Source organism: Crocodylus siamensis, chromosome 4 (genome assembly GCF_052110815.1).
Source record: "Crocodylus siamensis isolate JL-2025a chromosome 4, ASM5211081v1, whole genome shotgun sequence".
Taxonomy (NCBI): domain Eukaryota; kingdom Metazoa; phylum Chordata; order Crocodylia; family Crocodylidae; genus Crocodylus; species Crocodylus siamensis.
Window position 1 is genome coordinate 164,549,190 of NC_143398.1, and position 25,303 is coordinate 164,574,492.

Sequence of the window (25,303 nt, forward strand, 5' to 3'; positions counted from 1 at the left end):
CATTTTCTTCCCGCACCCCAATGGATCATCTTGCACACCCCCTGGGGTGCGCGTACCCCACTTTGGAGACCAATACAGCTACAACCTGGATACCTATTAACTTCAGAACAGTTTTGCAATGTAGAGCTTGAGTGGACTGTCCCAAACACACCCCAAAAGTAGGAATGAATTGGGAGCTTAAAGTGTCTTCCATAAAGACATCTGTCCCAAGTTTGATTTGATTGATTTCATGTTGGTCCCATTTAAAAGCTGGTAATAAGTTATATTCATTCATATAATTCTTATCACTGGATGGAAGGGCTTTTATTGGTATGGGTGCCCAAGGTATTGTCTGCCTATAATGGGAAAACAGTCTCACAGTAACAAAGGCATGTCAGGAAAACAGGCCATTTGCTAGGGAAACTCCAGGTGCTCCAGGAAGGAAAGGGCTTTTTAGAGAATTCTGAGACTTTCCAAAAAAGTGAACAAGGTTTGCTGGGGGATAGGGGAGAAAGGAAGCTATCTGGGAGGTGTTTAGGAGCTTTCAGTGAGCTAGTGGTTGTCTTTGGATGATTCCAGGCCTTAGAATGATTCCAGATCCTCAGCAATCAGGGCTGGCAGGATCAACAGAAAGTCTGATCTCTAGAAATACTGGCAGGACTCCCAGAAGAATTAGGTTGTAATCAAATGAAAGGGCAAGTAATTGTCTTTTTGCTCTGTCTTCAAGCAATGTGGTCAACTTTTCATATACAATTATTTTCTATGCAATGATTCCTTTTCTTATTCTGTTACCTTAATGATTACCTATGGTAAAGTGTGATCTTGGGGGAAGTGAAGGCTAGTCCCTTCTACAGAAGTGGGGGAAGTACATTTTTTTCACAACCCAAGGGAATTCTTATCTCACCCAGGAGCTGGCAAAGATTTCCTTGCTGCAGCTGTGGGGCCTGGTGTAAGGGCAAATATTGGTCTGTCCCTTGGGACAAGCAGCAGGACAGCAGGGAAAAACTTGGGGTCCAGGGGATACCCCATGGTTGGGTCTGTGACATGAAGGTAAGACAAAATAGTAACTGGGTTTTTCTATTCATGCATTGTTTAAAGTAGACACATTGCACCTCTGGTTTACAATTATGCAACTCTGCCCATCCAATTCTCCAGCATAAACAAGCTATGCATCCCCTTCAGAGGTTAACATGTAGAGTATAATTTGCAGTCCTGGGAATTATCATTCAAAAGTCTAAAAGTGATTTACAAAGATTGCTTATGACATCACCAGTGATAAGAACATATGGGGATTCCCTTACCCATGACTGAAACATAGCTACCTCTGCTCCAAAACGCAGCAAAAAGCAGTTTTAGCTATTTTAAAACTACACTCAGGAGTTTACATTTAATATTTTCACTTATGAAAACTATTTTTGGAATATTTGCAATATCAGATCATATTTGTTGTAGGGCATACCTCTGAAATTCTTCATTTTATCTACGTAGAAAACTGCACAGTCCTTGGAGGCAGCTATCCTGAAGAACAGAGAGCCTCAGAGTTTTATAAACAAAAAGCTGGTATGTTAAAACAGGAAAAAGGTTTCCATGTCTAATGTCTGATATGCTATTACTGATATTACTTAACATGGTATTAAAAAAAATAATATTTTAGTTGTACAGTTGTGCAAAAAAATCTTCTAGGCTATTTAACTTCTTGGTAAAAAGTTCAAGGGCAGAATCCAACAGAGGAATACAAACAAATTTGACTTTTCAAAATAATTTTTCAGACCTTACTGAAAATATTTACATATTTAAGGGAGTTTGTGGGGTGGTTACCAGAAACCCTAATTGTAAATCATGCCTGAGCTTTGTAATCCAGAAAGTAAGAGGCTTAGTTGATGAGAATTAGTGTAAATCAGGGGCACTCAACCACTGGTCTGAAGGTGAAATGTGGTCCACGGAGCTATCTTGTTTGGGCAAAAAGGTTGGGCACCACTGGAGTAGATCAACTGATTAACCAAGTTACAACACCCAGGGTTCAGCAACCTACGGTCCATGGGCCAAACTCAGTCCTGGAGCCATTTTATCTGGCCTGCAGAGCAAGGGGTCCTCTGCTACATTTTGGCAGTTGAGGGCTTGCATGGCATTTCAGTAGTGGAGGGCTTCACCCACAGGAGTGGCCAGGAAGCCGTGAGGAGCAGTGGCAATAGCACTGGAGGGGGGAGCAGTGATTATAGCTGCATCAGTGGCAGCATGAGCCAGGTTGGAAGTGGCCTATGCTCCAAGATAAGCTCTGTCAAATAACCTCAAAATGTTGCCAACCATTGCCTTTTGTTGGACAAAACTACTCAGAGATTTTAGGTCACAGAACTCTTGGGCCATGTCCAGACTGCAAACTTCCCATGCCCAGAAGTGGCACCCTCAAATACACCATGTTGCTTTACATGAACCAGCTCTCCAACTGAAAGGAGTGTGACCAAGTCTGTGCTGTACTGTGGATGATCTAATGGTTCGGTCACTCAGCAACACAAATTAGGTTCCCTATAAGCTTTGTTTTCCTCAGAAGACTGACATCTAAAAACACTTCCTGTTGGGCATCCTAAGTTACTAGTCACAGCTAATAGTAGTCAGAATTGCAAGCTTTTACACCAGGGTTAATTTGGCCCATTGTTTTATATTTTAAGTAGAACACCCAATAGTAATAGTTTGCTGTGATGTCTAATTGACAAGACAGGACAGTCCCTCAGTTTTAATAGAAAACTTTAGAGCCATCTACATTTTAATATGTACATGCTTATGGAAGAAGGGAGGGGATGATTCTAACAGTTACCATTTGTAAAGGGATAGTACAGGTTCCCCTCGCTTTATTTGGGTTCTGTATGTGCAAATTTGCTCTTATGCAATGACCCTTTTATACCAAAAATTCATTATATGTGAGGTAAATTTACTTTTATGTGATCGGTGTGGTGGAAGCCCGCAGTCAGTTGCTTTGTGCAGTGCACTGTAGGAGTGATGCACACCAAAATATAATCTCCTGTGCAGACCTGTGCTCCTTGCTCATTGTCTATAACATGTGTTTCTGTAGTTTCCATCCCACTAGCTTATCTCCTACCCCTCTCCCTGGTCCATTAATGAAGCACAAGAGAACTTTGACACAAAAGTGGAGATTTTGAACCATGCAGAAGATGGTGAGCAGCCCTCTGCACTGGGTCATGCATTCAACCTGGGTGAGTCAACCATACGTGCCATCAAGGAGAATGCTGACAACATAAGGAGTTCTGTGATGCATTCTACACCACTTGCTGCCAAGATAGCAATGAAAATAAGAAACCCACTGCTGGAGAAGATGTTGGGGGTGTGGGTGGAAGATCAGACCCAGAGGAAGATGAATCTTTCCTCTGCTGCAATAAGGTGTAAGGTCTTCCAAATTTACAGCTGTCTGCTTCAAGAGGATGGTGGCCCTGAAGAGCCCTTCATGGCTAGTAAGGGCTGGTTTGACAAGTCCCTTCAGCATAAGACCATGCACAATGTTAAGATGATTGGGGAAATTGCAAGTGCTGATCATGAAGCTGTTGCAAAGCTTCCTGAGGTGCTTCAAGCAATCATAGCTGCTGTGGGTCACAGTCCTAAGCAAGTTTTCATTGCAGATGAGATGGAGCACAGATACTATCTCATAGATTTCATAGATTTCATAGACATCAGGGCTGGAAGGGACCTCAGGAGATCATCGAGTCCAGCCCCCTGCCCAAAGGGCAGGAAGTCAGCTGGGGTCATAGGATCCCAGCAAGATAAGCATCCAGTTTACTCTTGAAGGTGTTCAATGTAGTCGCTTGAACCACCTCCGCTGGCAGACTGTTCCAGACGTTGGGGGCTCGGACAGTAAAGAAATTCTTCCTTATGTCCAGCCTGAAACGGTCTTGCAGGAGTTTGTGACCGTTCGACCTAGTCATCCCTTGGGGCGCTCTGGTGAACAAACGTTCCCCCAAATCCTGGTGGTCACCCCTGATAAACTTATAGGTGGCCATCAGATCACCCCTGAGCCTACGCTTTTCCAGGCTAAAGAGTCCCATGTCTCTCAGCCTATCATTGTAAGATCTGTTTTCCTGACCTCTGATCATGCGCATGGCTCTCCTCTGGACTCTCTCAAGCTTCTCCACATCCTTTTTGAATTGTGGAGCCCAAAACTGGACGCAGTACTCCAGCTGCGGCCTCACCAAGGCCGAGTACAAAGGGAGAATGACGTCCCGGGATTTGCTCAAGAAGCATCTACGGATGCAAGCCAGCGTTTTGGTCGCTTTATTAGCCGCAGCATCGCACTGAAGGCTCATGTTCATCTTGTGGTCAATGATGACCCCCAAGTCTCTTTCTTCTGTAGTGCTATCCAATGTAGCACTGCCGAGCCTATAAGGATGCTGCAGGTTTTTCCTCCCCAGGTGGAGAACCTTGCATTTTTCGGTGTTAAACACCATGAGGTTCTCGTCTGCCCATTTGCTGAGCTTGTCCAGGTCAGCCTGGATCACCTGCCTATCTTCTGGCGTGGATGCTTTGCCCCAAAGTTTGGTGTCATCGGTGAACTTGGCCAGTCCAGTCCTGACTCCAATGTCCACATCGTTAATGAAGATGTTGAACAGTATGGGTCCAAGGACAGAGCCTTGAGGGACCCCACTGGTCACAGGGCACCACGATGAGTGACTACCATCAATTACAACCCTCTGGGTCTGACCACGGAGCCAATTTCCCAGTCAGTGGATTGTGGTGGAGCCAAGGCCACAACTGGGTAGTTTTGCCAAGAGGTGATCATGGGATACCAGATCAAAAGCTTTTCTGAAGTCAAGATATATGACATCAATCTCTTCTCCCTCGTCCAGGTGATAGGTCACCTGGTCACAGAAGGAAATGAGATTGGTCAAATAAGACCTACCCGCAACAAACCCGTGCTGGCTATCCCTTAGGATGTTAGCCTGGGCCAATCCATCAAGGATGGCCTCCTTAATAAACTTTTCTAAGATCTTCCCCAGGATAGAAGTCAGGCTAATGGGCCTGTAGTTAGCCGGATCCACTCTCCTCCCTTTCTTGAAGATCGGCACCACATTGGCCTTCTTCCAGTCTTCGGGCACTACACCAGAGCGCCAGGAGTTTTCAAAGATCCGTGCCAGAGGCTGGGCTATGACGCTCGCCAGCTCCTTGAGTACCCTGGGGTGCAGATTGTCAGGGCCGGCTGACTTGAAGGGCCAGCAGTGGCAGTAGTCCCCCCATCCCCCAGCGGGCTTAGTTTAAAGCCCGGTAGAGCAGGTCAGCCAGCCTGGCTGAGAAGAGCCTCCTCCCCAGGGGGGGAGAGGTGGAGGCCATCTCTTCCCAGCAGCTCGCTGCCTCGCACGCCAAAGAGCGGGCTGTGGTCATGGAAGCCAAAGCCTTCCCGATGACACCAGCTCTACAGTCTTTGGTTCACTACGTGGATCCTCCTCTCCCTCCTCAGCCCATAGCCCGAGACTGGGAGGATCGACAAAAACACCACCTGAGCTCCCAGACCCCTAAGCCCTGCTCCCAAATGCCTGTAGTGCCTCATGACCTGGCTGGGGGTGCTCCAAGCCATGTCATTGGTGCCCACATGAATAAGGAGCATGGGATAGTGGTCTGTGGGCCGGAGGAGCTCTGGGATCCTCTCCGCAATGTCTTGGATGCGGGCCCCCGGGAAGCAGCAGACTTCCCGGGCTAAGGGGTCGGGGCGGCAGATTGCCCCCTCAGTGCCCCGCAGGATGGAGTCTCCCACAACAAACACCTTTCATTTCGTCTTGGGGAGAGCAGGGGCAGTAGCTGTGGTTGAGCCTGGGTTGCCTGCGGGAGCCGGCAACTGAGCAGGCTCTGCTGGGGCTGCAAGAGGTGCGAACCTGTTGCTAAGCTCCGGCGAGGGAGGGGCTTTGGTGCGGCGGGCCTTAGGGCCCTTGACCACCTTGGTCCATGCCCCTGACTGGGCAGAGCGGGAGGTCCCAGAGTCCTCCTTAGTCCTGGAGGGAGACGGTGCTCTACCCTGCGGCTCCCGGGGGAGAAGGGCCTGGCAGTAGGAGTCTATCTCCTGCTTGCAGTCCCTGATGGCACGCAGTCTCTGGAGCTCCTCCAGCTGGCGCGCCAGAGACCCCAGTAGGGAGCAGACCCCACAAGGGGAGGTGGCCATGCTCCCGGGCCCCAGTGCCTGAAAAAGGGACAGGCAGCCCCCGCAGTCAAGAGCCAGGGGCTCCGTCTGCGTGGAGCCTGGAACCATGGGCTCCGTCTGCGTGGCCGTCTCTGAGGTGCCCGATGGGGGGGCCGCAGAGCCCGAGGGGACCCTCGGAGTGCGGCGCGTGCCCATCCTTGTCATGCCTCTGATAGGCTGGCTACGGCTGGGACTGACTACTCTGGGGGGTTCGCAGGCAGGGTCTCGTGCCCTCCCACACCCTCTCCTGCGTGAACTCGGCGCTAATTTGAGCGCCTGTTTACGCAGCCTGGTCGCGCGGCTCCAGTCGCATGGCTCCCTGGGGAGCTGGGCCAAGTAGGGGCCTTCTCAAGGAAGAGAAGGTTGCAAGTGGGTTCAAGGCAGCGAAGGACGGGCTGACTGTCCTACTGTGTGGCAGTGCTGCTGAAGATTTTAAGTGCAAGCCACTGATAGTCTACCACTCTCTAAACCCACGTGCATTAAAAGGACTGAGTAGGAACATGTTGCCTGTACACTGGCCTGCAAACAAGAAGGCATGGTTGACAGGCCAAGTTTTTGAGGACTGGTTTGCTCAACATTTTATCGTGGAGGCAGAGCACTATTGCAGGGAGGCTAACCTTGCGTTTAAGGTATTGCTTATCCTTGACAATGCCCCTAGACACCCTAAACACATGGAAACTATCAACCCCAATGTAAGAATCATGTTCCTCCCCCCTAACATGACCTCACTAATCCAGCCTCTTGATCAGGGCATGATATCAACATTCAAGGCGTACTACCTAAGGAGCATCTCCCAGCTGCTGGACGATACTGACAGACCCAACAATCCATGAGTGGTGGAAGGCATACAATGTGAGGGATGTCATTGACAACATTAAGTCTTCATGGGATGAAGTGAAACCCAGCACCACAAATAGTGCTTGGAAGCCTCTCTGGAAGGAATGTGGTATGGACACCATGGGCTCCCCGCAAACTGTGCTCAGCTGTCCAAGAGGTTATTGATCTTGGACGGAAGGTGGAGGGAGATGGCTTTTCAGACCTTGAGGAGGCAGATGTCATGGGGCTCATCAATTCCCACAATGAGGAATTAAGTGTTGATTAACTGATAGAGATTGCAGCTACTGATGAGGAAGAGGAGGAACAGGAGCAAGAGATGGTCATCAAGGTCAAGGACATGACTATGAAGATACTGGCAGAGTTTTTTGCACAGGCTGAGAGACTTGCTCAGTTTGCTCTGGATATACACCCTAGCCTGGACAGGAGCCTGTAGTTCAAGCATGATTTGAACTCTCTCTTTGGTCTCTACAAGGAGATGTATGCCCGGACCCAATGACTGGCAAGGCAGTGCATCAGGTTCCAATTCTTGAAGCCTCACTCAGCTACTCCCAGCCCCACCCCACTGATGTTGGAGGGTGATAAGGGTCCTGTGCCTGTTGATTATCCTATGGATGTTACCCTGCCTGTACCTCCAGTGATGTGGAGTCTGACACTTCACCACCCTCTCTTCACACCAACTAAACATTCATCATCACTCTTTCCTTGTGTGTACTGTCTGCTGTTACTGAGTACCAAAACTGTCTTGTAAAAGTGGTAGAAATAGATCTGGGGGTCAGTACAGTCAAGGTCTTGGAATGTATCCGTATTTGTTACATTATAAAGTGGGTTTTATGTGAATTCAAGTTATGTGCTGTTTTCCAGGAACACACGTACAGCATAAAGGAAAGGAAACCTGGATGCTTATGAAACTTTGTACTCATAAACATCCATGATTGACATATTCAAAAGATATCAAAAGCTCACTATGCATTTAACCAATCTGACTGCATATTTGTGTTGCAACCAGGTTCCTGATGATATGCCACCATTGATGCATCCTCATAGTGACCAAACCCTTTATGTAAGTCATGAAACAAAAAAATCTTTCTATAAAGATATAGAATGCTGACTGACAAAAATGGGTGAAGTGGGACAGGCAACGATCCCATTGTTTCATTTCCAAACTAATTTTTTGCTAATTTGAGGCAACTTGGTGACCTACTGTAGCTAGATTATTATCTGTTAAACACCCAGCATGTCTTCAACACTGAAAACCAGAGGAATGACATCCTGACCTAAGCAGATTTTATGGCTTAAGGGAGTTCAACTCTGCAGTGAACCTTGTGTGAGCACAGAGCTCATTGCAAAATTGAGACTGAATATGATAGCCTAAACAGTATAGAAACTCCCAAGAGATAATGATATTTAGCACTTGTCTAAGTGCTGCTTTGTTTTTAATTTCAAAAAAGTGTTTTGCAAAGGGTATTAGATTTCAGAGCTACAGGGGACGAGTAGATCAGCTTGTCTGACCATTTTATTAGTATCCCTGTTTTACAAGGGGGGAAACAGCATCAAGCAGAAGGGAATCCATGTCTTCTTTGTACCACCTGGGAGTCCCAGACTATTGGATGCTTCTGCTAAAGTGATGAAAATTGAGATTTGAATTGGTCAATAAATAAATTTGAGCTAACTCACCATTTCATGAGTGGGGCAGCTTATGGTTTCAGGCTGTTTGTAGGCTCAAGTAGGTATCTCTGGACTATTTTATAATAGTTCACATTTTTAATATTTTTGTAAAAATAATTACATTTAAAAACAGTTTTGAAAAGCAAAGTCTGTGATTCTGAGCCAGAATTCCATGGCATGGGGTGAATTCTTCAAACATAAAGTTCATGGAGCCACGGACATAAAAGTTACTGTACTTTTCTACAAGACGTTACACACATTATTACCCTTTGAGTTAGACCATAACTAATAATATTGTTTTCTTTTTGTAGTTTAGCTAGCCCTGATAATAGACTCTGAGCCTACCTTCCTAAATTGATCTATCATAGAATTATAGAAAATTAGGATTGGAAGGGACCTCAGGAGGTCATCTAGTCCAACCCCATGGCTCTACCCTCTCCTCTAATAAAAATAATCCCTGTTCCATGAAATCTACAAGCCCTAATGTTCTCCCAAAAAAGAAGTGTTGCACATGCATACAATTTAAAGAGTTTTCAAAACCTCTATGACTTGTATTTCCAGACAAAACAGTCTCACAGTTTTATTACTGTTACCCTCAGTCTACTTTCCTTGCAAGCCCTCAGCATTTATAACAGCAAATTGTCAAGTAACCATATCCCCATTTTTTCCCTGGTGCACTATCTGGGTGACAAGAACTTCCCAAACGAGATTTGTAGCATTATGATTTTTTTCTCTTAACTTCTTTGGAATAGAACTTGCTCCTAAGATAACAGGTACATTTACATTGTTTCATAAACTATGATATCCCTAATCTCACACAGCGTCTGACAGCTTTTCCTTTCTTTAGTGTAGTTCTTATTTCAGTGGCTGATATCATGAGATATGGAGTCAAATAGCTTAAATACTTATTGTAGCGCTAAGTATAAATGCAGTGCTTGATGAGATTTATTTCCACAGGAGGCCAGCCAGTTGCAGGAAGCAGCAACCCCCAAAAAAGGAGATTCTGGAGCACGTACAGATAGAAGGCTGGTAAATTTAAACTGGAATGATTTTTTGCCACAATGTATTTAAAGGCTTTGGAACAAGGCCTTGAGCAAGTCACACAAACCAAGTAAATGGGCTGTGCGCTTAGGAAAATACATGTGGAAATAAGGAACATGGTCTTCAACCTCAGCACGCAAAAATATGTGAGAGATGGCTCCACAGATTGACATAAGAATTTTGGAGAGGAATAAGGTTATGACTTGCTGTGCCCTGCTCCACTCAGCAATGGATTTAGCTGTGAATTAATTCATTGGCTACTCACAAACTTACACAATGAATTCTCCTCCAGGGCAGAAGGAGGAGGAGGAGGACTAGTCAAACCAGTTATACTATACAAACATGGTTAGAGTGTCCACTACATTGTAAAAAGACTGTGCTGAACTGGTCACAGCATGAGAGCAGGGTACAGCATAGACCACTGCAGACAGCATTGAATAGAATCAGCAGACATGTGGCTAAGTACAGTCAACAAGCCTGAGGCTGAACCACTTCAATCTTCGCAGGTTAGTCTAAGCTGCTTAGACTGAACTGATAAGCAAGTAAACAGACATTCATTTTTGATTCTGGAAATGCAGCCACATGCCTGCACTGGCCCAGGCCAGAAGCTGGGGAGCACTAAAGCACACCTCCCTGCTCAGCTGGAGCAGCCAGCTTGAGCCAAGGCTAGCCTGCCCAGCCTACAAGGCGGGGGGGGGGGGGCAAGAAGGGTTGCAGGGGAGGTGCAAAACATCCTGGGATGCTGGGTGGCTGTGAGTTAACTTGAATCTGGAGTCTGGAGGAGATCTGGGACAGAAGTTCAATAAACCGATTTAACCTAAATCAGTTAAGTCAGATACTACATCCATCCAGGTTTATCTTAAACCAGTTTCAGAAAGTGAACTGAACTTGTATTGTATTACAGATATGAATTAGTTTCCAATCACATATACTGGTTTATGTGTAATTTCTGTCCCTAGCCACAAATTTACATATAAGCCACCCCCCCAAAAATGCCTAGTAATAAGACTGCAATTGTATGTACATCTCCAGTAGGTTGCAGCTACCCAAGCTTTTGGGACAACTCCTTTTACAATACTGCTTTCTCTAGCACCGAGTGATACATCAAAGTGCCTATGTTATAAAGGACCCCAAGCTTCTGTGCTTCCTAGTATGCACCACTAAAGGGAAATGAGCAGATTGGCTTCCTCTCTACTGTTTCATGGTTCTAGCTTTTAATTTTTTGTTTAATCAAATCAAATAAAAATCATGATAGCTAATAGTGGGAAAAGGAAAGTCCAATTTTCCCTTCTCCAGCCTTGGGCTCTTAACAGTCTTAAACAGCATCTCCCCATTGTACCACTTCTTTCCCTTCACAACTGCCTGCTTTGTCACATCCCTGTTTAAATGTACATAAATTGATACAAGAAAAAACAAAAATATAAAGGATCTTATGGGAAACTTGGGATGATAGCGTATGTGTGAATTCCTAAGCAAATCAGAAGGGAGGTAAAATGAGATGACACCCTGTCACAAAAAGCTGAAATAATTTAATTAACTCAGAGAAACCTAGAAAAGACTCCCAACTTCTCTTTTTTAGGATATGCCTGTATATTGCACATGTGTAAAAAGTACTTGTCCATGTGACTTTTTACTAGTTGTAACCACATTCCCATGAATTTTGCCACAATAAATAGCAATTTTTTCTCTCCAATTTACCATGACAAAACTAGAACTCTGCCTTACACAATAAATATCAGCAGTGGTGTGATGACTATGTAATTCTACCTGAGGCTAGATTCCTTCAGCAACTGGAGGGAAGGAAGCAAGCCAATTAACCCTGTGTACCAATCAGCAGCCCTCAGTGGCTCATCCCAGGTAGAACACAGTGTGGGCAATAGATTCCTGCTGATCTCATGAGTGAGGAAGAGCAGCCAAGGTGAAAATAGCTAGCACACAGCCAAAGAATATGGGGGTAGTTAATGCAATAGATTTTATCTCACTTGCCTGTGTGTAAACAGCAGCAGAATCTGAGGTGCATTAAAGCCTAGGACCTGATCCTGAAGTCCTGGCACTTAATTTCAAACTTGCTGAAATTAATAGACATTTTGCCTTTCTGTTGTTTGCAGGATCAGGGGCTTTGGCTATTGTTAAGACCCCTTTAACCATCAATTTCAGATTAATTACCCAGAGGCTCAAACCTGCAAGGTGGAAATTGAGAGCAGCTGGCACCCCACAGACTACCCGCACCTTGCAGGAAGGAGCTCTGTGTGCCATATTGAACAATAAACCTCCCATTATTGTTTAGTTTTTGGTTTTATGCATTGCTTCAATCTCTGTTGGCTGCAAGCACCACCCTTATGTGCATTTGTAGATGTCAGAAAGCTCTTGAATCATTAGGTAGGAATACCAGTACTGATGTTGCTCCCAGACATTTCTTTCTTCACCTTCCAATGTCTCTCTGCAATGTCTATCACTACCTTGTTTGCTCATTTTTCCTTTTCATTAAAGGTTATTATTCAAGGAAGGAAATTTGGTACTATCTGAGAATTCATTCAACATGAAATGGAGAGACTTAATGTCTGCTGATTTAACACAGAATTGGGAGCCAGAAACTCAAGACATAACCTGACAATCTGTCTTTCTCTGCCTTTGCACAAATCACTTAAGGTCAAATTCTTCTTCTCTTTCTCCATCCCAAATCCCAAGTAGTTAGGCTTAGCATAGGGAACGTTCCATGAGGGTAGAAGGAAATTTCCCATACTGCTCTACGAACACTGCATAGCATCCTGTTCTTCAGCTATGCCACATTTGTGCAGAGAACAAAGGTCAGTTTGGGCTGATCTTCACAAACCAGTTACAGTAAGTTAAAACACAAGCCTGAGCATTTGTTAATCAACACAGTAAAAAGTACCATCTTGCTGTCCCCATAGACAAGACAAGCCACATTCACTGTCAGCTAGTTTTGGGTAAATCTTAATGGACTAAGGTTTACCTATAGCCAGTTGTCAGTGCTGGACTTGACTTGTGTGTCTCTGCACTGATTGCAAAGTGGCTGTCAACACCACAGCAAACTCTGGTTAATTTGCCTGTGGAAAAATTCACTACTATTGTTTATTTCACCATTGTTCTGATGTTCTGACAGAACTTCTTCCCAGCGATCAATGCCTAATAATTGCTCACTGCTGAATAATTTGCCATTATTTATATTCCCCTTGAAAGGGTGAATTAATCAGAGTTCACGATGGGCACATCTACACGTGCATTTAAGCATGACTAAATATAATATGCATTAAACTAATACATGTTAAACAATGTTTGGCAAGTGTCTACACATGCAGGTACTTGGCACTAAAGTTAGTGAACTTGGCACTAATTTTAGTGACAAGTCCGTGCAACCCTGCTATGTGCCCCTAGTGGCTGGGCAGACCAGGAACTAAAGTTATTGCTGGGTCACATCTACGCATGCATTAATGCACTTTAAATAATTGCACCTTTATTTGCAGGTATGAAATGTAGGCATGATTAGCCTAATTTCACCATTTTTAGTGCACATTAAAGGTGCACATGTGTAGACCCTGTCTTGTGTAGACACACCCTATATGTTATAACACAGCCTTAAGAAATAATGCAGAATGACCTGATGAAATTATCTAATGAAGGCAGGGTCACAGTGAACCATGCTTCTCTCGCAGTCTCCTGTTCTCTACCCCACAGCCTCATTCCACTGAGACAAAGAGGGAGCTCCTGGAGAACTGCTTTCTAGAATAAGAATGATGTATGGATCTCATACATGTCTCCAGAAAACCTGCCTTCCCCACTAAGCAGGAGAATTTTAGTATGATTGCCACAAATGGAAGCAGTATATATCTACAAGACTCTCTGCCTTGATTTTCCCATGAAGATACTAAGAAGAAAGTTACACACCTGTCAATATAATTAGCTGTATTATACTAACTATAATATGTATACAAAGGCTATAGTCATTAGTATTTGTATTAAAAGATGTTTCTCATTTTAAAAAACAGGAAATTAGAGCAGAGCAAGAAGACAGACTCTGCATACGAAATGATCAAGGTAAAGTTAGTTTTTGACTCACTTGAATTTTTGATTTGCCATTTGCTGTGTTAGTAAAAACTGTTGGTAATCCCTCCTCCATTTTTCTTTTAGGACGCAGGACTCTGGTGCCTGAATTCCAGGAGGAACAAAGACAAGAAATTCTCTCTGGGCATCCCAGGGTAACACAGGATAAACCTACTAGCTCACTGCTGTATTCCAGTATCATAACACAGACATCTGGAGCAAAGCAACAGGATGACGGTGAGTTTGTGAAAGGTCTGAGGTCCACAACTGGCTCTTGTTTAGAGCAGTATGTTGTCAGGATTTTTTTTACAGTTGGCAGCTTGAGTAAGAGTTAGACGAAATACTAAAAGTTTATGTAGCATATGTGCTAGCTTAAAGATCATTGCAGAGTTACTTTCTTCCAGGGTTACAAATGTAAAAGAATCCATAGGTTAAAGCTCCTCAGACTGGCAGGTCTCTGTGAGAAGATGGTACATGATAGGAATTTTGGGTAAAATTCTTAAAAGAGCCCAAGTGCATTAGACATGCTCCAAACTGCCTAAGACTGTGAGAGTTTTGAAAATGAGACATAGGAGCTTTTGAAAAGATTGCCCTCTGTCTTTTTCCATTTTAAAATAAGAAAGAACTTAATCTTCCCCTTTACTGACAGTAATTTGGCACATTACCAATCATTATCAATCCTCAGGCCTCAGCTACACAGGAATATTAATGCACAAGAAACAAGTGTGTGAATTTACAGAGCCATTATTGCCCATGTGGAGACTTTTACTGCACACACAGTGCAAGGCAGCTAACTCTAAAAGAAGAGTAAGCTACCACACACAAAGGGACTTTTTAGTGGGCATGGACAGCATCCACACAGGGAGTTAGTTCAGTGTAGTTAGTGTGCTGATAATCACACCCTTGCTTACTGTGCTGTAACTTTCCTGTGCAGACAAGCCCTTAGACTCATAGGCACCTGGGAGTCTTCAAGTCTGAGTGCCCAATAAATAAAAAGTTTGATTTCTTTTATTGCTGCTCTGGAACCAAGCCCTGATGTCCTAACTCAGCCCTTACTGAGCTCTCCCATCAAAATCAGGTTTTGGTCTATTATGACGTTCTGTTTCTTTTGTACCTGCAAACTTTCCATTTTAGAAGATAAGAGATCTGAGTTAGGCCAAACCATTTGCTTCTGTTCAATGGGGGTGTTGTATGGACATTTATTTTGGTTTCATTCTGCGTGTGTTTACACCATTTGGTCCAACGGATATGTACAGGTATAAGAGCAACATTTGGCTCCCTGAGTTCCCAATTCAGACAAACCAAATGCTCAAAGCAAAGTGCAATTAAAATTCAAAACTTCTACTGTTTTGATACAAAATCATAAACTGGCTCTCAGTTAGGGTTGCCAACTCTGTTTGAATCTATTCCAGGAGGTTTCATCACGTGATGTAATGACATTAATGACTGATCTACGGTATTGCACTCAGGCAGGCAAATGTACATTACTATTACATTTTAAAAACCCACTGGACTACTGTATAAATTAGATTCAATATTTAATATTTATTTTAATGAATGATCTATCATTTATCTCCCACATGACTCTCAGCAGTCTCCTGGGAGATAATATCTAATTCCTGGAGACTCCAGGACAATCCTGGAGGGTTGGCAACCCTACTCTGGATCATTAGGGGCAGAGCTGAGAACCACCAAGAAGTTCGAGAGTCTTGATGTACCATTTATTGACAGTTTGTCAAGGTTTAAATTTGTAATGACACACCAAATCAAAAAAATTAAAAAGAAAAAGACACGTGATTTGGGATTTGATTACAGTCATTGCACACAACTCCAGTGCTAAAGTCACTTTTGAATTCATTTCTCCTGAATGGTAGTGAGGCTCACATTACTGCATTGAACTCAGAAAAGTTACAGTAGAGATACCTGTAACCTATTGTAAAAAGTTTAGGCTCCAGTTCTGCAGTCCCCCTACTCATGTTGAGCAGCGGTAATGTGAGTAACCCTATGGTTACTACTTGGGCTTACTGTTAGAGTAAGTACTGGTCATTGTGATATTTGCAGAACTAAGCACCAAGTTAGCAAACTGGTTGTGTATGTACAAAATAATTCAGATTCTAACTCGGGGTATCCATTTCCCCCCTCAGGGTTTCTAGCCTGGAAATAAAGAAAAGAATTGCTTGATCCGTTTTACTTTGTTTAACTTTCTTCCAGCAGAGTTTTAGTTTCTTATTCAAAACCACGGGCCAACGACAAACACATTTTCCTCCCAGACAGTTCACTTACTTATGGTGGCGTTTGTAGAGAACTTGACAGCTTTATCTTCTTTCTGAGCTACTTACAGCTGTGACTTCATTACTTTGAAACTGATTTGGATTCAGTCTGGCATCAAGTGCAGATGTGAATGATTGGGGCTCAGTGTATCACCTGCAGTTGTTTATCTGGAAGTGGACAATTTAACCATGCATATCTTCTTGTCTAGGCATGTGGGTGAGGCAGAACTGCTGATTAGTATTTCAAAAAATTGTTGCTTTTCTGCAAACAGAGTATTTAATCTCTAAAAGACCATATAAAATATTCTCTCAAGGGCTTAGAATGTTTGGGAAGTTCTTTTTATAGTGCAAGAGGTCATTAATGAGCAAGTGAAAGCAGCGTAGAAATAGCTTTATAGCTCTTGTTGAATCAGTGAGAAACTGTCATTCTGCTCCTGTGCTTTTTCTTGTCAAACCTCGTAGCACTCATGTATGTCTGGAGAGCCTGACATTACAGGTCTATTTTAACACTCAATTCATTTCCCAGATTCTTGGATCATAATAGAGTGTACATTATCCCCTTTTCATATATACAATTCTTTCTCATCCCTCTTCCCAGATTCCTTGAATTTCTAAGGCCCTGCTGAGAGCAAAATTTAGACCAGGAGGAAATAGGTGCAGTTCTTCTTTCATCAATAGATTAGCAGTCTCTTACCCCAAAGCTGTTTTTGGCCCCCAGAGTCCTTTTATAGAAGTTTTATAGAAAAGCCAAAGAAAGTTGCTACAATATGACTATTTCAGTGCTGTTCTGGATAAGACTGAAAACTCTTCAGGCAGACTTCTTTCTTGTTGCAGAGAAATTTAAGTCTTATTCACTTGAAGGGGGGAGGGAGCTCCACTTGCCTAAGATGCCATGCAGTGCTATATTATTAACTGTTCACTGCCACAAACCTGAGTGTCATGACTATACAACCTGACTGAATAAAAGCTCTGGCAGGTGATAGTGATAAAGAACACCAGAAAGAGTCACTTTCTTCTAAGAAAGAGCTTTAGTAGAAATAAGGAATACATTATTAAACTGTAAGCTACTATTTTCTCTAACTCCTTTATTTCTAGTGCTTCTGCCTAGAATTCTGCTCACTTATGTCTGTCCATCCTCCTGCTACATATCCTCAGAGACAGGATCAAAGTTACAAGTATTCCACAATTTTCAGTACACATAGTTTTCTGAGGTGTTCACTGTCCAAAATGGATTAACTTGGCAAAGTCGGATTCACGGCACCACAGAAGTAACAGAACAAAAATCAGTGAATATTGGTTCAAGCCTTTTAGACCTATTCATATGAGACCAAAATTCCATTACCAGTGTGAGCAGTACACAGTCATACTGGGCATGTCTACACATGCATTTATGCTGGCTTAAATGTACTGCACAGTAAGCAGGAATAAGCCGCTCTCTATACATGCAGGCATTATAGTGCATTAATGCTGTGTGTGGAGTGACTTGGGATTCAAGTTAGTTCCAAGTCAGTCCACACACACAGTGTTACCGCATTGTAAGGCATCTACATGTGCATTACTGCATAGTAACTAATGAGGCATAAATTTGATACCTGCATGATGCAGGTATCAAATTTATGCTCAAGTCAGCGTAAGTCACCATATTTAGTGCATTACTAGTGTGCACATGTAGACGTGCCCACTGAGAAGAAAGAAGAAAAGATAGTAGCATCCAATAGCATCCAAAACCGGGCCACATAGCCCTGGAATTTCCCCACGTGCAGTGAGTGGGTGGTGAAAGTGCCAGAAGAGGCCCTGGGGGTAGCATCCCCTGAGGTAGGAAGAGTAGATAGCATCCAAACCCCAGGGAGCAGTTCTAGCTAGCTGTGAAAATGAGGCAGCAGGCAGTATAACAACAGTATAACAACAGGGAAAAACCATCATGTAAAAGCAGTAGGTATAATGCAAGAGTGAGAACACTGACCCACTATTCCTACTTCATCTTCTCAAGGTTGGGAGCAGCCTCATCAGGCAACATGTTTTGATTGATACAGTGAGGAGCTCTTTAACATCCTTGCTAGCCGACTGAGCCTAGAGCAACAGAGCATTAAGAATCCCTCCTCTCCAAAAGGCAGCCAGCAGAACAGATTGAAAAGCAAGCACAAGAAGTATTGTGCATTATTACTGTATTATCAGTAGTAAGAATGAATGCAGCCATTGCAGTTAACACCACCTGTCTGAATAAACCCCATCAAATGCTTCAATAACAAACATTAGGTTATGTCCTATCTTGATCCTTACTAAATGAACTGACTGTGACAGCTTTATATCTCCATTTTATCCAACTCCGAGTATGCTTTGAGTGTCTGTGCTAGAGATCAGGTGATAACAAGCTTTTGAAAGCTTAGTCTGGATAAGAATGGTTGGCTGGGGTAAACAGTTAGTAGATGGAGCTAACGTTACATTGGCTTCTCTTCCTGGAGCTATGCTTTCACTAGATGTCATTCAAGTGCACAAATAGGGACTGTTAGACTGCCAGCTGCTTTCAGTTGAGCATGTGCATCAATGACCTGAAAAGTGGGAAACATCTTCCTAACTTTCCTCTCACTATCTCCCAGTCCGGAACTTCAAGTAATGATCAGTCACCGTTACTTCTTGCAAGGTCAGGTCAACATTCCAGCGTGGATGCTCACAGAACACGGATGGCAAAGACACTCAGTGACTTCTCATGTGTTCACAGTTCCTCAGTGCAATTTATGGCAAGAAAATCTGGCTCTGATTTTTCACTGCCCTCCAGTTTGTGCAGCCCTTTAATCTTATGACAGTTGGGTATAAAGAACTACCATTTGGATCTGGTCAGGCTTTATAAATTTGCACAGGTTTAAAGGATTACAGAACTGTATGTCAATGAAGAATCAGGGCTGATAACATAAGTTACCAGGGCCTTAGAGGTCAGGGAAAAATCAGGTAGAAAAGTAATGACCTTAATCAATTTAATTCAGTTAAAATAAAGTACCAGATTATGACAGGGTGCATATGGGTGCACAAGAGAGCAAAGAGCACAACGAGCATTCCCAATTGGAAGAGGCCAGCCACGATCAGGATTACTGACTGCAGAAACTGCCCTAGACTAGCTTTGCTGGTATCACTATACCTGCAAAAAAACACCCAATGGAAACACAGTTTATGCCAGCAAAAACAATTTTGTTGCTAGTATAAGTAAACTGTTTTTTCTCTAAACACAAACATTATACTAACAAAACTATGTCTTTTCCTGGCACAAGCTAGGTCTATGGGATGGATTTTGCTAGGTTATTCAGAGCCAAGGAATTTGACAAGGTAACTTTATTCAGTGTCTGAATTTTTCTGACTGGCATTGCTTAACATGACCCTCTACATAATATGCCAGTCAGTTCTATCTGGCTTATGCCCAAGCCTTACAGGCACAGTCCCCCACACTCAGGAGAACACACTATGACCAAACCTTTCTCCTATACAGGCACTCCTAGAAGTTGGCAATGTTGTAATGTAGACCTGGCATCAAGTAGATGGAAGTTCTCTGAAAAAAATAGATTAAGTTTAAGAAAGGGAAATGATAGGAGGCATTGATTTCTTTCTCTTCTGCATTTTACAAGTACAGGACCTCCATGTGCATACCAAACTATAACTGCTACAACTGAGCAATACCAGCTCTCTCCTGCTGTTTGTAACACTAAAGAAAACAGAGCAGTGCATTAGTAGGGGAGTTCCACTCTCTTATCTGTGATTCTCCAGCATCTGTTAGCTAAACCTCTTAACTCCCCCAGCTACCCATTGCTCACACCAGGGAAGTTCCTAAAGCACACCTTTTCACTCAGCATGGGTTTTATCTCTTCGTTGATTTCTCCTTCTGAACTCCACACACATGGAATTTCTTGTTAGTAAGCCTATAACGACTATACGATCCCAGTTGTGAAAACTCCCCCTAGAGATGAATCCATAGAGCTCATTTTTATGTTAGTTTCTTTTTCTTTTCGTTTCCTTACAACCACCCACCAAAAATCCCTAGATCTTTCAATGCACAGTGCTGCTTCCAGCAGTGCAGATGCTGTGGAAGGAGCTGAATTTCCTCAAGGTTTTAACTCATAAATCAATAAGGTTGCATAAGGGGTGAAAAGTCTCAGAGGCTACCAAGAAGAGACAGAGGAAGATGGGTTATATCTCAGGGCTAGCAATCCCCAATATGTTACAGAATCTTTGTAATGAAATTAGAGCATCTTTTTTTCTTTTTTCTTTCTTTCTTTTCTTTTTTTTTTTTTTTAAGTAAAAGAGTGGTGTTTTTACAAGATGTTTTATGATCCAGTGGTCTTAACCAGATTGCACAACTTGGAAGAAGCTTTCCATCATTGCAGCTGCTTCACCATTCTTAGCAACAGCAGGAGTAGCAGCTAACAGGGGCTACCATTGTTATATCCACTATGCTATATCCAGGTTTAGAAGACACTATTAAGAAGGTTGCTAATCTCTACTGGGGCTCCTATTGTTTTATCACTACAGCAGAGCTACAATGGTGGGAGACTTCTCCCAAAAACTTGAGTGTAGATGTAACCATTGTATATCCCCCACTGACCGCAATCTAGCACTAGTTTTACAAACAAGCAGCCCTCATACCCTTCAAGTACTACCACTGGGATTGCCATGTACTCTACATACCACTCACATGCTGTAGAGATTTAATCATATATGATTAAGTCAAAATATCAGCCAATAGCAGATTAGCCAGCATAAGGGAGTTTAGCAGACACTGCATTTCTTTACAGACAAAGCCATCAGAGCTCAGTTCCCCAAGGCACTGAATGAGAACTGAGTGAACTTTTTCTGGTGAAATTCAGAACTGTGTAAACTCACTCGGTTTCAGATTTCATTAACAACAAACTCATCAAGAGGTTTCCTAAGGTGAAAGACAACTTGTCCCAGTTTATGGATTTGTATCAGTTGCATTAAATTAAACTTTAAGTGTGTTTTCTTCATGAAGTAAGGAAAGACTTTTCAGCTTTGAGATTTCATTTGAATTTTTTAAATTTCTTCAAGCTCTGAAAGCCTCGAAGTTTTGATCATTCCCTATTATACAAAGCCAAAAAAATGCATTCATCCAGAACACTACATTTCTCAGTCTTGAAAAAGGTCACAAGGAACATGAGAACTGGGACTGGAGACTTTAATCTTTAGCAGACTTGAAGATAATGTCAGCCCAGTGTAGCTTGAGGTAAATGGTGCAACTCAAGGAAATCACTGGCCCACATGCAGCAGTGGCAGGATGGAACCAGTTAGATTTCAAATATAAATTGGTCACAAGATCCACTGGCAGAGAGAAGTAATTGGTATTTAGTGGATGTGCAAAATGAGCCCAACTCAGATGCTGTAAAAGGAAGGTTTAACTGAAACAGAAACAGAAAGCTGAAAATGAAATCAGGCCAACACCCTTCCTTGAAGGCTGTACCTTATCCAGGGGTCCTCCCAGCATCTGTTTGGTCTGTGTGTGTTGACTTAATCTGAAACTGCAACCTTCAGTGCTGGGGCTGAATGTGCTTCCTTCAGCACTCATAAGTTATGTAAGCTACACATCCATTGAACATAAATTAGTAAAAGACTAAAACATTAGACTGCTTACAAGCTTTTCCTGATGAACATACCACTTTTGACACACTGTGAATTGTTTGAGATGAGAGATTGGCCCACTGGACTGTTTTCAGACTAACTGGGCACTGTCTGGTCTCCCTTCTGTTTATATGAAGCAGTAAGTCACTACAGGCTACAATTGCAGCAGTGTGCACAGAAAAACAAGGGAATGGATTTACTGTATCACAGGCATCCATATCTGCTTCCTGAGCTCCTGGATCAAATTTGCACAGATATTTCTGTGAACGATACCTGAGGGAAGGAAGGTTCTTTTCTAGAATAACTTTTATTTCTTTTTCAAACAAATAACCTTTTGCAGCCTCCTAGAATGCTGTAAGTCACTGCAAGTGCAAGTGTCTGACTTTTCATGCATGTTTGAAACAAGGGCTCTCTCTACTGGTGCCTTAGCAGCCTGTAGCGAGGGCCAGCTCTACAGAGAAATGTGCTGTGGATCTTTGCGACACCAGCTTATTCTTTTCAGAAAAAATCCTGTCCCTTCCTCTGCAGACATGAGAGTCCTCTTGTAGTACAGGCAGAACCATATGGTTCCCAAGACTACCCTGTTCAGCTGCCTTAACCCTGAGTTGAGAGACTAGCTGTCACAGTGGAAAGGAAGGTTTGGTTAGCCATTCTGTCCTTAGGCTGCCTGCTGATACTACCAACAAAACTGCCAGCAGTGTTTACATATATAAGATTTTGGATTTCATTAGGTTTAGGGACAGAATTCAAAATGTGGATACAATAATTTAGTTTCCGCTCCTGAGAGGAGGGGAAGGGGGAAGGAAAGAGACCGAGAGAAATCGGTCAGCTGCAAAATGCTTCTGTATTTTTTGTGAGGCAAGAATCTTGTAATGTGATATCTTGTACTGAACCAACTATGTATTTGGGATAAAGCTGGGCAAGATTTTGAATGCAAAGCATTGTTCCTCAGGTAACTCTGATCACAGGAAGCAAGGCACAGGATACTGAAACACAGCAGAGAGAAGGGACTGAGAAATTCTCAGGAAAGCAGACACAACCAGCAGAAGAAAAGAAGCTGATTCCTGGGAGATCAAGACCTATCAGAAGGAAGGAAGATCAATCTCACCTTCCTTGTGTGAAAAGAATTCAGGAGTTGGATAAATTATGATGTGCCATATACCCAATATCAATGTTTAGACCTTTGTTCTTAGGTCCAGCCAGTTTATGAACTTTTGTTTCCCAGTCACCTTCTAAAGGTTAGGTAGATTCCCTTGAGCATGAGAGTAGCAAGGATAGAGAGGGAGTGGTTGTTCTGTGAGAAACATGCTCCTAATGGTGGGTGTATGTCTCTGTCCTTTGTATTTTTTCTGTGAGAGGTCATTCTAGTGCATAGTTGCAGTTTAGTTTCACTCACACAGTTGTCATGAAAGCAATTGGTACATTGGATCAGGTATATCACGTTTTGGAAAGGGCATGTGCAGGAACCATGGATTCTGATGTTTTCATACTTCATAATTTTTGGACGGTTATGACTACATCGCTCTTACACTTCTGTATGTTTTAAAACAATATGTAGCTAAAGGGCAGATGCCAGGTTTGGTGTTGGCTTCTAGATTTCACCAAAGTATTAAGACTTTCAAGACTCAAACCTGGAGAGTTGTCTGAATTTAGGCCTTTGGATCTAAGCTCTCCTCCAACTACTGCACACAAACAATTCCAAGCTCTGGGGGAATTCAGAGTATTGGTATGACTTTTTCATCTGGTCAAGTCTAAAACCTCTGATCCAAACCACAGTTAGTGCAATTACTCTAAAATTTTACGCTGCTGTGTGAAAGCAGGCTTGATCTTCCCATTTTTAACTAAATAGGATGTGTTCAGTTATTTACTATTAAACAGTAATAACTGTCATTTGAAAGAATTTTTTTCTGTTTCTAGAATTGCAAAGGGAACAACATTTGAGAAGGGAGGAAACAGACCAGAACTCTTTGAGATCAAGATCCCACTCTGTTCTGAAAATGGGAGGTAAGGGTAGGGGGGATGGTGAGGATGGGGGGAGGGAGCAGGGAGAGACATTTCATAGTCCTCTTCTAAATGTGTGTTCCCTTATTTTAAAGCAGGTTCTAAGTCTGGCAAAGTTAGTTCTCCACAGTGCTTTTAGGACACTTGTCCACTGGGAACTCATCTGATACTATGACTGGTACTTTAAGCCATGCTAATGCTTAGTTTGAAAACAAGAGGCAGGGATAATGGTGATGAGGAAACTAGCCAGTGTAAGCCTGATTCCAGCCCAGCATGCACAAAAGAAATGCTCTTTATTTTCACAGATCCAGATAAGCAGATGGATGGAGAACTTGCATCCAACAGTGCTTTACACTTGGGGTCAGATTTTGCCTATGCAGTGAACTCTGTGGAAGAGATGTAAGTTCATAAGATAAGAGATTTTTTTTTTAAGTTTCCTCTTTCTGCATCTTAAATTTGATTTCATCGAAGTTTCCTTTCCATTATTCTGAGAAAAGAAATGCAAGAAGCTAAAAACTATCTATAGTTGGACATTTATGATTACGTTACTTTTCAGCAATGTAATGTGAAGGTAGAATTTTTCTACAGTTGTGACTTTAACATATTAGTTAGTGAAACCTGTGCTGAAAGCAATAAGGGACACACCCTATCCCTGGTATAGCAAGCTCTCCTGAGATGAGATATGATTGCAGAACTCAGAGGGTATGTCTACACAAGATGCTTTACTGTGCAGTAGCATAATTTACTACACAGTAAGTATGTGCATATACACATGCACACTCTTAATGCGCAGTAAATCTCACTAATTGCAACTAAAATTGCTACCTGCAAATACAAATAGCAAATTTACTTGCGACTACTTACTGTGCAGTAGTGCTTGTGTAGACACATGACTGAGAGCAAATCTGCTTCTTGTCAGCTGGCCACCAGGTAGCAGGAGATTGCTTCCTGCCCTTGGAGCTGCCTGCTGCTGGGGTGGGCTCTGCCACTGGAGCCCGGCCGGGGACTATGTCTGCCTGCCCTGGCAGCAGAGAGCTTCAATCCCTCTGCTCTGAGATCACAACCAAGGACTGGGGGTTAGGAGATTCCTATCTCCCAACCCCCACTTCACCATCACATTTGAGAAGTGGGGGCTGGGAGATCCTTATCTCCCAGCACCAGCCCCATGACCATGTAGCTGGTGCTAGGAGATTCCTGTTGGTAAGGGCTGGGGAACCTGTTCCCTGGCCTACTCTGCTCTGTGATCACAGAGCTGAGTGGGGAAACAGGCTTTCCAGTAGGGCTGAGCAAAGCCATTTCAATTTGGAGGAGATTTGGCCCAATTTGGTGACCAAATCTCAGAATCTGAATTGAATTGGGAGACCTTTAAAAGGTCCGAATCAAATTGGAAGCCTCTGAATCAATTCAGAAAAGATTCAGTGCTGCTTTAGAGATTTGGCTATAGACTAAACAGGCAGCAGTCCTCACCACACAGCTACCTCCAGCTGGTAAGCGTTTTGTGGTGGGCAGAGTGAGGAAGGAAGAGGTGTGGGGGAGGGAGGGATTGGGGCTGGGATAAACTGTCCAGCTGGGGCAGGGGGGCGTGGGACTCAGGGAGTGGGGGTCACAGGATGCAGGCACGGCAGCACTGGGAGTGGGGGCTATGCCATGCTGCCACTTG

The 25,303-nt window shown here is 43.2% G+C and overlaps 1 protein-coding gene across 1 annotated transcript in view; it reads left to right on the top strand.

The window, feature by feature from the left end:
- The window catches only part of KIAA2012 (KIAA2012 ortholog), a 109,772-nt gene that overhangs the window by 61,981 nt on the left and 22,488 nt on the right, over positions 1-25,303 (top strand). The window contains exons 13-19 of the mRNA XM_090044766.1: positions 1,468-1,539; positions 7,995-8,048; positions 9,611-9,682; positions 13,702-13,750; positions 13,844-13,993; positions 23,560-23,646; positions 23,949-24,042. Of these exons, the coding sequence (XP_089900892.1) occupies positions 1,468-1,539; positions 7,995-8,048; positions 9,611-9,682; positions 13,702-13,750; positions 13,844-13,993; positions 23,560-23,646; positions 23,949-24,042 (578 nt within the window). The remainder of the gene's footprint in view (positions 1-1,467; positions 1,540-7,994; positions 8,049-9,610; positions 9,683-13,701; positions 13,751-13,843; positions 13,994-23,559; positions 23,647-23,948; positions 24,043-25,303) is intronic.